General features: G+C 50.8%; 1 protein-coding gene across 1 annotated transcript; it reads left to right on the top strand.

Moving 5' to 3' along the window:
- Positions 1–202: 202 nt before the first annotated feature.
- LOC125119107 (NUT family member 2G-like) lies at positions 203–5,651 on the top strand (the record flags this gene model as incomplete). Its single annotated transcript, XM_047765972.1, has 8 exons — positions 203–381; positions 497–897; positions 1,838–1,966; positions 2,992–3,129; positions 3,654–3,891; positions 4,359–4,562; positions 4,866–5,012; positions 5,427–5,651. Coding segments are annotated over 8 exons (1,661 nt in total), but the record flags the coding sequence as incomplete, so codon positions are not given.
- Positions 5,652–13,116: the final 7,465 nt, after the last annotated feature.

The raw sequence follows: 13,116 nt of genomic DNA, 5'->3' as shown, positions 1-13,116 counted from the left end.
TGCGGGGGATCAAGGTCACCAGGGAAGTCATTCTCAACCGCAGGTCCGACCATGAAAATCCCTCCACGACATCTGCACAACACACAGGGTCCTCGGGCCAAATGCCCTCTCCCACTGAGGTGTGCCCTCTGAGTCCCCAGAGAGCTTCCGTCCATGTCGCCCATTCTCCTCTTCCATTCACCCCTTTCCTTTCTCTCCACAGCATCTCCACTGCTGGGCACGGATGTGGTCATGCACCCTGGGGCCTCACGGGCCTATCCTCCCCTCACTCCTGGCTCCCAACCCCAGCCAGCTTGGGAGCAGCACCTGCCACCGCCCATGGCCCCATTACGCCTGCCTGGCAGCACCCTATTGCAGCCAGCTCGCCCCATGACACCTCAGGTGACTCCTGTTGACCATGGCCCCATTGCCCAGGGCTTGCAACATCACTGTCCCCGTCTGGTCAGGAGGGAGGTCAGCATCGCCCCACCAGTCTCAGGCCTTTGGGCGCCCTCAGGCCCCACTCAATGGGAATGCTTCCAGGGCCCTCATGGGGAGTGCTTTGTGTCCTGCACCCCTTGGCATAGCAAGCGCTGCGGGGGACAGCGGGGTGGCTGCCCCGCCTATTGCAGCAGCTCAGGCTGGCAAGGGAGGCTTGGCCCCAGGCCTTCCTCCTCAAGCTGCACCACCAGCTGCCCAGGTGGCCTTCAACCTGCCCCCAGGGAGCTCTGGGCTGTGGCCACATGGCACCTCTGGGGCAGGCAGCCTGCATGCCTCCCAGCACAGGGGCCCTCAGGAGGACGCCTCTCACCAGAACAGCGTCTATCAGAACTTCCGACGCTGGCAGCGCTTCAAGTCCCTGGCCCGGAGCCACCTGCCCCAGAGCCCTGATGCGGAAGCTCTCTCCTGCTTTCTCATGTAAGTGACCTCTCAGGCCCTCATTAGCTCATCTGGAGCCTTCGCATATACAGGACCTTGGCATGGACTCCCTGCTTAGCGTTTCCAGGGATCCTTTCCCCTAGAAAGAAGGAGGGTTGACAGCAATGTCCATGCTAGGAGGAAGCACGTCTGCACTCAGATGTGTCCCACGTCCAGTCCATGGCATCCCGTCCTGTGCCTTAGCTCAGCTACCACCACCATGCAAGACCAGTTGTCTCCCTTTCTGCAGTGCCATGATCCCACTGAGTGCAGGAGAGCAGTCCGACAGGGTCCTGCTCTGATGTGAGGAGCCAGAGTTTGAATGGCACCTGCTTCTCGGGTGCTACCTCCTTTCAACATGGACCTGGGCTTCTGGGGCCAGTGGGTATCCCTTCAGATAAGGCTTAGGACATTCAGGCCCAGGACAGAGCTTTCTGCATGCCCGGTCCTTGTTGTTCTGAAGAAGTCCAGTGTGAGCGGGGAGGTGGTCGAGCTGTCCTAAGGGCAAGGGTCTATCCTCCTAGAGCTGTGAGCCTGGCAGGAATATCCCTCCCAGACCCGAGGTCCCTCAGAAAAGGGGGACTAGGCCATGTAGTGCAGAGACCTGGGCAGAAGAATCCTTGGGCTTCTCAGACCTGTTAGCAGGTAGGCTGGTGCCTGCCTCCCTCATTGATGGGGCCTGCATTTTATATGAGATGGCAACCCTCCTGCTAGCCACAGGGTCCCAGCTACAGCCAGGGAGGGGAGGATCATCCTCTGGTGAGTGGGAGGTGGTGGCACCAGGCACCAGGAGGGCTTGTCTTTGCTCTCCAGACACCCTCGTCTCCCCCTCTTGAGCCTGGGTTTGGCAGGGGTGGGGCACATGGAGGCCTTGGAGCTGGGTGGGGTTGGGCAGTTGGGGGCTGGGCTGTACCAAGAGACTGACCCTGAGGGCTTACAGCCCAGTGCTTCGCACCCTGGCTCGCCTGAAGCCCACCATGACGCTGGAGGAGGGAATGCGGCAGGCCATGCAGGAATGGCAGCACATGAGCACCGTTGAGAGGATGGCCTGTTATGAAATGGCAGCAAAGTGAGTCAGGGTCCGGGGCCATGGGTGACATGGTGGGGTGGGTGGCTGGGGGATGGGAAGGCCCCAGGGCAGGATCTGGCTATGGTGGTAGCAATCAGAGAGGATGCAAGAGGAGGCTTGGCACCTGACACCTACTGTTCCCTGAATCCCCAAAATCCTAGTTGGCCTCCAGAATCCCCTCTGCCACCTGGAGAGCTTGGCTCTTCCAGCCTGGCCTGTCCCAGGAGCTCTGCCCTACCATGATGCTGATGTGGGGAGGCCTCAGGATGGCCTTGGGGAACACGGCAGCCCAGGAGGGTGTCCCCTGAAGGCATGGGGGCTGTGTGTGCAGGGGTGAGGACTCCACCCTGCCAGTCTGGCACCCCTTCATGCTGGATGCCTGGCCAGTCACTGACCTAGCATGTGGCAGGCCTCCTCCTCATCAGCAGTGGCTGGAATGGGCAACCGGCCATCCTTGGGGAAGCCCATGGGTCTCTGGCCCTCCCTGTCATTTCTGCATGTGAATCTCCTAGTTTCTAAACAAAACCAAAAGGAGCAGCTAGCTCTCAGTGGCAAGAGATGCCTCACCTCTAAGGGTAGTATCCCCACTCCAGCCTGTGCTGGGCCCTGTCTCATGCGTGCTTTCCTGGACTCTCACTCCCCGTCCCAGGTTCTAGGTTCAGGCAAGGGCTCTGTGCGGACACATGTCTGACCAGGCCACTGGCCATCTCCATTGTTTGGGTCAGACAAGGTCTGGGGGCACATGAGCAGGGGCCCCCACCGCCCACTAGCTCTCCCCTCAGCCTGGTCCCAGAGATTGACCTGGGTCTCTGCTGGGCCATGCCCTCCAGCTCCAGGGCTGGTCAGGCAGCAGGAGGCCCAGATCTTGGACCTGCACCAGAGCAGCTCCCTGCTGCGACAGCACCTCACAGGGCCCTGACAGCCCCATGGACACCCTCTCCTCACCCCCTCGGTCCTGCTACCCTGGGTGGGCTCCAGAGCCCAGGGGGTTTTCTCACTGGGGCCTGTCCCTCAACACCCCCCAGGTTCATGCAATTTGAGGCAGAGGATGAGATCAGGATGGGCAACTTGTCCTGCACAACAAGGAGGGCACAGGGCATGCCTCCCCCAGCTCCACCAAAGCTGGCTCCTCAGGAACCCACATCCCGCAAAAGGGGCACTCAGTCTGTGAATCACCTTCCCCCTGCAGGTCAAGGCACAGGTAAGACAGGCCTAGGCATGGTCCCTGTTCCCACATTGGTCCTTTTCCCTCAAGGGGGCATTGGACGTTCAACAAGGAGAGCCCCCGAGGGGGTCTCAGTCACCCTTGCCCCCTCTGGGGTGTGGACCTGGTCCATTTAGAACCTCATCACCCTCCTCCCTGTCTAAGGGGCCCCTGGGAAATCTGCCGAACAAGTGTGCTGCTGGGGAGACCCTTGATCATTAGATGGTCCACACGTTCTCACACCTGACTTTTAGATGTCCCTGACTTTAATCTGGCCTCCCACAAAACCTGAGGCTCTGGCTGGTCCTCCCCCTTCCCACATGCATATCCATTGCCCCACAACAATGTCCTCCCCTGTGCCTGCTCAGGGCTCAGCATCTGGGCGCGGGGTCCCCTCACGTTCCCTTCCTCCTGCTCTGCCTCAGCCTGTGCTCCAAGGAAACACGGCCCCAGGGTCCAGCACACCCACCCAAGGCCACGCAGATCCTGGCAGCTGCTGGAGAACAAGGCCCCCGAGGAGATTCCCCCTGAGGCTCGCAGGGAGCATGGGGACATCCCGGAGGCACTGGTGGGTCCTGGCCCCTCAGCCACAGGCGAGTCACATATGGAAGGTCCAGAGGATGGATATGAGCTGCCACAGGACGAGGACGGCTGCTTCCCAGACCCGGATCTCCTCAGCTACGTGGACAAGCTGTGTTCCCAGGAGGACTTGGACACCAAGGTGGGCTGGGCTTGGAGTCTGAGTCTCCAGGATTCCAGGGAGAGATGCTCTTAGCACCCTAGTTCTGGCTGTGGCCCAGGATAATGGGATTTAAGCTCTGGTCCTTGACCCTGACCTCTGTGTGTCTTCCTGTGTGTCTGAGTGTACTTTGGTGCATAGGATGTGTATATGTGGATGTGTAAGGTGTACATGTGTGTGTGTGTGTGTCTCTCTCTTTGTAGGCCTTTGTGTGTCTGTGTTGGTGCCTATGTGTTTGTGCTTTGGAGCCCATGTGTGTGCATGTGCACCTGCTTGTGAGGGTGTGTGTGTGTTTATGTGAGAGTAGACAATACCTATGGGAGTGTGAAAGCTCCCCCTTTGGGAGGGGGACTCTGGATTGGCCTCTGCTTTTCACGTTTCCCCCAGGCCTTCCCGCCTCCCAGGGCACTCCAGCCAAGGCTGCTCACAGCCTCTTCCCTCCATTCCAGGTGGAGGCAGTCATTCACCCCCGATTCCTGGCAGAGTTGCTTTCCCCAGAACCGGAGCTGGATCTCTCGGGCCTGGCTGAGGAGCTGGAGCAGGAGGAAGGACTCTCCCCTGAAGAGGTGGCCGGGGGAGGGAGCAACACTCAGGGAGACTGGGGCAGGGGGGGAACCCAGGTGACCCAGGACATCCAGGAGGCAAGGACCCAGGTCAGCCAGGGCAGAGGAGGGACCCAGAGCAGGAGCCCCTGAAGGCTCTGTCCCTCCCTCCCCTGATGGAGAGGCCCTGCACCCGGGAGGCTGCCCAGGTGGGTGCATGGCAGGAGGAATGGAAGGGGAGGAGGGGAGCCGGGGACAGGGCAAGGACCCTGCTGGGGACAAGGTCCAGGAGGCAGGCAGCAGTGCCACAGGGTCTGTCTGTGGATGTGAGTCCCATCTCACCTCCCCCTGCCCATAAGCCCCGGCTCTCCCTGGAGGGTGCAGAGCAGTCACTGGCCACCTCTCTCCCACCAGCTGGTGCAGAAACGAGTCCTGGCCTCGGAGGAGGATGACGGGGTGCCAGCCACCCCCAATCACAGGGCACCCCACCTGGACTCAAGACCTTCAGAGTCCGCGGCCCGACAAGATGCCCAGAGGAACGAGCAAGGCCCACAGCCCGGGGTCAGAGATGAAACCTCTACACCCCAGATGGATTTCCATGGCCATCTAAGGCACCACCAAACAGACAGGGGCCTGCTCAGGCACAAAGGCTCTGTGCCCTCTCCAGGACATCAGCAGCCCCCTCAGGCTGGAACTGCACAGCCATTTCCTTGCCAGGGCACCAAGCGCTCGGGCCCTCCATCAGGACCCAGGGCCAGCAAGGTTCTCAGGGAGGCCTCTCCTCTTAGTGGAGCCCCAGGGCTGGGTCACGGGTTCAGTGAGGACGAGGAGGAGCTCCCCAGCCTGGCCTTCCTCTTGGGCCTTCACCACAGCCTGCTGCCCTGGGGGCTGCCACAGAGCCCTGTCCCTGCCTCGGGTCTTGTCTGCACTGCAGGGCAGAGGGCCCAGCAAGCTCCCCAGGCCCCCTTTCCCCAGAGAATGGGCCTCAGCTCAGGCCCCCTGCAAGCTGCCAAGTCTAGAAAGCGGGCTCGGTGTGGAGGCCTGGCTGCTGCTGAGGACCTGGCCAGGCCTAGGGCTGACCTGCGAGGCTCTGGGAGGCACACCCTGGCTCTGGGGCTGGTTGACCCTTCACAGCCCAACAGGAGCACGTGTGACCCAGGTGTCACAGGGAGGAGGAGGAAGCAGCACTGCAGCCAGTAGGGAACAGTGGGCCAGCCTTCCAGGGCCAGCCCAACAGGGCAGCCCCCGTGGAAGCCTTGGGGTCCTCCAGGTCCCAGCAACCATCCTGGCTCACATAGGGGTGGGGAGGAAGGACAGAATGACCAGAGCCAGGAGGGGGGTGGGGGTGGGTGGGGTTAGGTGGTGGGGACTTGGGTCTGGGTGTGTGGGGGTGGGCACAGTAGCTCCTTTGCGATGGGGGATGTAAAACATGGATAAAATCGTTCTGTTGTGAAATGCACTTGGTCCACTGCCGTCTGGCATGTGCCTGTGTCCTCAGAGGCGGGTCCTCTGAGGACAGAGTGGGGATCTGAGGGGAACGAAGCATGTGTGAGATCCCAGGCAGTCTGGATCCACAGGTGACTGACTAAGTCTTTCCTCCACAGAGACAAGGATGCCCAGGCTGCTCCTGGGAGTACACAGCTCTCACTAGCCCCAGGGACAGCCTCATCCTCCCTGTCTCTCCAGCCTGCTGGGCTAGGGGGCTTCTGGGGCATCGGTTCCATGCTCTGCATCCCTGAACCCTCTGGGGATGGAGAGCTGCTTTTGTGCCGTTCAGCCCTCTGGACACTCCCCAGTCGTGAGAATGGAGGCTGGAGGCAGCCCTTACCTCTAGAGAGTTTCTCTCTGCCTCTCGGAAGTGGCCAGATGACAGGCTGGGGTGATCCTCCACTCCTCCAGTGTGTCGCGTGGGGGTGGCCTGTCCAGAGAGGAAAAGGCTTGGCTGTAGGGACAGGACTTTCTGCTTCAGTGCCTTGTGGGTGGGGGACCATGCTATCGTCTTGGTGGGATTATTGCCATGTGCTAAATGGTGGAGGCAGCGGCCTCTTAGTCCCGGTGAGGACAAAACAAAGGAGGGAGGGAGGGACTTTAATCTCATGGCCTGTTCATGGCTTGGGGGGAGGTTCCATCATGTGAAGCTCAGTGGGCCCAACCTCACCAGCCCACTGGCATCCACCCCCAGGGAGCTTTTGATACAAGAAGACCTGGGACTTTACGTGATCAGGGATAATTTTCGGTGATAAGTGGGGTGAGGAGGGTTCAGGATCTTGGGTTGTCCCTGGCAACTTCTGTGTGCCACAGGGGCAGCCAAAACTTACAAAATAAAAAACAAGCAAACAACAAAAAAGAAAAGCAAAATGCCCAAAACGCCAAAAATCTAGGATTAATGCCAAGGTGCAGGCCCACTGAAAGTGAGCCATTCACTCATGCTCTTCAATCCATTAAAACATGAAAGAGCAGGAGTTCGTGTGGCTCGGCTCTAAGGACACTTGCTGGGGCCAGCTCAGCAGGATGGTGCTGAAGAATGGGTGCTGTGGAACTTAAGGAAAAATAGTTAACATAAAACAAGACACAGAGACACTTATCTTAGGTAAAGGTGGGAGCCGGGGGACCAAGAGCACCCTGCCTCAAGAAACCACACTGCTTTTATTGTTCTCTTTAGGTGAGATCAAGTGAAGAGTGGCTATGGGTGGATGCTACAGGCTTTGTTTACTATTATATAAGTTCTTTTACTATTTAAATAGCCACTTAGTTGGTAAAGGGTTAAGTTCTTACTCTGACCTATAGGCACTTAGCAGTACTTAAAATTAAGTCACTTATGCCTTTAGGTCTTTGCTCTTAAACTTAAGTCATTTACCAGCACTGTGACTGTTTTTCAAGAAGGAAGATAGGATAAAATAAGACAAGAAGATGGGATAAAGTAAAGAAGGACAAGATGGAGTTTTCAAGGAAACATGTCTTGCAACATCTCCCCCTTTTTGTTTTTTGTGGGAAGACAAAAATAGGTCTTGCAACTTTTTTCATTTCTTCTTGAATTATTTGCTTAGACAGAACACAGTCCAAGTTAAGTCTCAGAGTTCAAATTAAGTCTCACGTGGGACTCCTCGTGCTTCCACTGTGCATAGACTGACCAGCTTCCAGGGGTGGCCAGAGCAGGGCTTAACACTCTGATGATGGCAAAGGGAGTCTTTGGAACTTGACCATGAAGAGATTCTCGAGGTGCTGTACAGCCTCCCCGGTGTCCATGTCAGCAGCGGATGCAACCTTCTTCACTCTGATGTGGTGGATCCATGGGGCAATACCCGTAACCTTTATAGCAGTTGGGCTTGCTATGCAACCCTCAGTTTACAAATGTTAATAAATAGCCACAAAGAATGTATCAAAGCCCATATCCCTACACTTACTACCTGAGTTAAAAATCTGCCTTAATTCCCCCCCTTTGAGTTGGAGACTCTAACTGTGGGAAAAGGGGCGACGACCGCTCTAACTTCTTCCTGCTGATAAGGGGCGTCGTTAGGGAAAGCAGTTAGGTCTCCACTCATGGAATGGTCAAGTGGGCTTTGATACATTGCTCTGGATACCTCAAAGAAATATTTTCACCAGGAGGAGGAGGTCAGCTGGTTCCACAGGGCAGCTCCAAATGCTGGAGCTGGATTGGACAGCTCATGAATCTACTGATGATGATCTAGCAGGGAATTACACATTCTGTGAACAATCAGGAATACATCATTTAGATTTTATAATAGCACAGGTAACTCATGATTCTTCTGATTTCTCTGTCTGGTTATGAAATATTTGTATGCCTTGGTCAGCATGCAATGGAAAGCTACCTTATGTCCTTTTGAACAATATGATTTATGGCATCACCTTAAAGTTAACTTACTCAAATATATTCTAAACAGTCCCCACCATGTTCAAAATTCTCTTCTCAGTGTCCACTTGCCACACACCTTTTATCACTTTCTGTATCCATATTAGTCTGTCCCTTATTTTCCAAGCAAAGCAATCAGCTGAAGACAACCTTTCTTTTGCTTTAATAAGATGCAATGCCATTCCTCATTCCTTCTATATTGAAAACACAACTCATCCTACTTTTCTAAAGCAACCACGGACTGACGTTTATAATTTCTAAAAACAAGTTTTTCTTATAGAGACTATCTCAGGGTGGCACTGATGATATTGGTTAATCATTCTAAAGACCTTTAGTTTCTGTTTAGTAACTGATGTTTCAGTGTCTCATTTGACTTCTGTTAAACCTAGGTATGATATTATACCTAATGTTGACAACTGTAACAATGTGTATATAGTTACCTTCCATATTTTAAGAATTTCTAAAAGAGGATCTGGACTCTGAAACAATCAGAAAGGTATTGAGAAAAGAAAATGGATTCCCAGTCACAACTCAAAGGTTGTGTAAAGAATTTTGTAACCAGCTTGCCAGAAATATAAATGTGGCAGATTCATGAGGGAGGGGCCCAGGATTGGAGAGGAGGGCTGAAAAGTGGCTCTGTATTCCTACATTTAGAGTCACCCAGGGCTGAGTGGTGATAAGGACAGGAGCCATTATGGAAATGTTCCATCAGTCTTGATCCTGGGCCTGAGGGGTCAACCACAGAGACCTTCGTCTTCAGGGGCAATCCCTCTTCCAGTGATCTGAGTCTTGGGGCATTCCCATTTAAAGGGTCCCTCTTTTCCTCAGAGGAAACAGACTCTGGGCCTAGTTCTCTGCCCTAGTCCTCTCACCTTGGAAACTCCCAGGTTGACTCCCTGTAGCGCCATAACTAGAGCCTCAGCCTTTTCTCAGTCTCTCTTCTTGTTCTCCTTTCATTCTTCCTGGCCCCGATTATAACATACTCTGAGGAGGTGCTCCAGATCCTGATCAGGGCCAAAAGCCAATTTTTGGAGCTTTCTCCATAAATCTGGCACCTGCTGAGCTATGAATTTATCCTTAAGAATTATTTGGCCCTCCATTGTTTCTGGGTTCCTTTGTATGTTTCCTCAATGCCCTTCTGAGTCTTGCTAAGAAAGCTGATGGACTCTCTCATTAAACCTTCAATAGTTTTTAATGGGTTTTACTCATGAGGCTTTTAATCCCTGTACTACACAAGTAATAAAATGATTTCTATGCTAGTTGTGAGAATACTCACTGCGATGGAGAGCTAGGTTTCAGCTTCTCAGGTTAGATGTTTGATTTGACCCCAAGTGGGAAGATGAGCCCTTATCATCCTCCTTCTGGGGCCTGGAGTCAAGGGATGCTTCACAAGCTTGCTCATGATATGGTTTGATTCTTCTTGATGGAATCCAAACAGGTTGTAATCCATGACCTGGTGAAATACAAGCATATCCCCTACCCCATGTAATAAGTTTTCCTGGAGACCAGAAGTTTGTTAGTGGATCCTGCCACCAAATCAAGGGCTGTTCAGCATGAGGAAAGTTAATCTTATTTTGTTCTGTATAAAAATGTCTCTCTGCAGCTGTTTTTTCATCAGAGGTCAAGTTTAAAAAATTTAAAGTGAATAAGGTTTTGCTTAAAAGTGTTTGTTGTGACTTAACTATTTCTGTGTCTCCCCCTTTTTGTTTTGGAAGAGCCTGTTTTACATATAAATTGGCTCGTTCCACAATAGCCTGTCCTTGGGGGTTGTAAGGGAGACCAGTAGAGTGAGCAATATGCCATGTATATAGGAATGCTTTAAGTTGAGAACTGATATAAGCTGGACCATTATCAGTTTTAATTGCTTGTGGCAGGCCCATGACTGCAAAACAGGCATACAAATGACAAATAACATGTTTAGCAGATTCACCAGACTGAGCAGTAGCCCAAATAAATTTAGAGTAAGCGTCAATACATACATGAATAAATGACAATTTTCTGAAAGATGAATAATGAGTAACATCCATTTGCCAGAGAGCATTTGGGACAAGTCCCCTAGGGTTAACTCCAGGCTCAGATTGAGAAGGATTGTTAATAATTTGACATGCAGGACATTGATGAACAATTGTCTTAGCTTTAGCCCATGTTATTCCAAATCTCTTTTTAAGGCCTTGAACATTTACATGTGTTAAATCATGAAAATGTTGAGCTTCTTGTAACACAGGTGTCACCAAGCAGTCAATTTCTTTATTTCCTGCAACTAGAGGCCCAGGTAGGTTAGTATGTGCTCTGATATGAGTAATATAAAATGGATATCTTCTTTCCCTTACAACAGTTTGTAATTTTGTAAACAAGTCAAATAACAAGACAGGTAAATTTTGTTTAGTGGTAGCAGCTTCAATCATTTTGGCAGCATGAACTACATATGCTGAATCAGAAAGAATATTGATAGGCTCAGGATAATCCCTCAAGGCATGGATTACCGCAGTTAGTTCAGCCTGTTGGGCTGAAAGGCCAGGTGTTCTTACAATTTTAGATTGATTAACCACATATCCGGCCTTCCCTTTACTAGTCCCATCAGTAAAGATCACAGGGGCATCAATGATGGGCAGAATCCATTGAGTACGCTTTATAAATTGTAAAACAGGGTTTTTTGGATAGTGATTATCTATTGATCCTATGTAATCTGCAAAGGCAATTTGCCAACCTATATGGTTTTGAAAACAATTTTGGATTTCCTTAATAGTTAAACTAACAATTACATGATTCAAATCTTTTCCGGACATTTGTACACAGCGAGTGCGACCTTTTAGAATAAGTTGTGCCATCAAGTCCAGGTACGGAGACAAAGACTTCATGACATTATTGGGAAGAAAAAGCCATTCGAGAATATTTTCTAATTGCATTAATATTCCCATGGGAGAATGAGGAGAAGGTATGATTACTAACTGAATGGGTTGTTTTAGATTGACCCGACTTAGTTGGGAGTTTTGTATTTTACTTTCAATCTTTTTTAGTTCCTCTTCTGCTTCTGCAGTTAGAGAGCAGGGGCTGTTTAATTTAGAATCTCCTCTAAGCAAGGAGAAAAGATTTGACAATTCACATGTAGGAATCCCCAAATAAGGTTGGAGCCAATTAATGTCTCCTAACAATTTTTGTAAATCATTTAATGTAGAAATTTGATCTCTTCTCAATTCTACCTTTTGAGGGTGAACAGTTGTACGTTCAACCACAGTTCCCAAATATTGATATGGACTTTTCATTTGAATCTTTTCAGGAGCAATAACCAATCCTGCTCCTTTTAGACAGGTCTGTAAACATTGGAAAACCTCAGTCAGCTGCTCCCGAGAGGGTGCAGCACAAAGTATATCATCCATATAGTGAACAATATAGCATTTAGGAAATTGTCTTCGGACTGGCTCAACAACTGAAGCCACATAATACTGACACAAGGTAGGGCTGTTTAACATACGTTGAGGCAGGACCTTCCATTGATAACACTTTCTAGGGGCTATATTGTTTACCACTGGGACTGAAAAAGCAAAATTTTCCTTATCTTCTGGGTGTGAAGGAATTGTGAAAAAGCAGTCTTTTAGGTCCAAGATAATTAACAACCAGTTAGCTGGTATCATACTAGGAGATGGGAGGCCTGGTTGAAGGGCACCCATAGGCTGAATTACAGCATTTACTCCTCTTAAATCTGTTAACAATCTCCATTTTCCTGATTTTTTCTGTATAACAAACACTGGTGAATTCCAGGGACTAAAGGATTCTTCCATATGGCCCTTCTCTAATTGTTCTTGGACAAGATCACTTAAAACCTTTAATTTTTCTGAAGAAAGAGGCACTGCTCAACCCAAACTGGTTTTTCTGTAGTCCATTTCAGTCGAATAGGTTCAGGAGAAACATAATTATTTTTACAAGCAGTGGCCGCTAATGAAAAGGCTGATATCCCAAGCCATATTTGTCCATTTTAATCTCAGATTCAATAGGTTCCACTCTCCCCTGATGATGTCTTCCTAATCCCAATCCAGGAATGTAACCCTGTTTCTGCAACATTTTTTGGCTTTGATGACTATATTGATCTACTGGCGGTAAGTAAATTTCTGCATGCCACTGTTGTAATAAATCTCTCCCCCATAGATTGATAGGGAGTTGAGCAACATAAGGTTTCAATCTAGCTGGCTGCCCATCTGGCCCTTCACAATTAAGCCATTGGGCACTCTTTTTGAGACCCTCTGCTTTTCCTAACCCAGTGACTTCAATATCAGCTGGCTGAAGAGGCCAGGTGTCTGGCCAATGTAAATGGCTAATGATTGAAACATCAGCACCAGTATCAATCAATCCTCTAAAAGACTTCCCATTTATGATAACTTGACAAGTGGGTCATTCCTCTAGGACCTTTTCTGATAAAAACACTCCTGCCCCTCCTGTGGTATTGAAGCTCTTCTGTCTAAAATTATTCCTGTCTTTTTTCTTCTGGACTCTAGGTAAAATTAAGATTTGAGCAATCTGATCCCCTTTTTAAATTTTCCAAGGAATCGCAGTGGAAACCATCACTTGTACTTTATCATCCCCGTTATTACCCAATATCCTGGTATGAACTCGAACTCCTTGTTCTGTTAGCTCTGACCTTCCTATTACCAATCCTATTGTATCTGATGGTAATGGATTTTCCAACTTGGTTGTAATAGAAGTAGGAGTTTCTCTAGGAAGGAGAATTAAATCCTGTACACTAGGGAGATCTACTGTGATGTCGAACGCTGGTGCAGAGCATAGTTCCAGGGAGTCTGG

This window comes from Phacochoerus africanus, unplaced genomic scaffold (genome assembly GCF_016906955.1).
Source record: "Phacochoerus africanus isolate WHEZ1 unplaced genomic scaffold, ROS_Pafr_v1 Scaffold_139, whole genome shotgun sequence".
NCBI classification, from domain to species: Eukaryota; Metazoa; Chordata; class Mammalia; order Artiodactyla; family Suidae; genus Phacochoerus; species Phacochoerus africanus.
The sequence above is the reverse complement of the archived record's forward strand: the minus strand, read 5'-3'. Positions and strand labels throughout refer to the sequence as shown.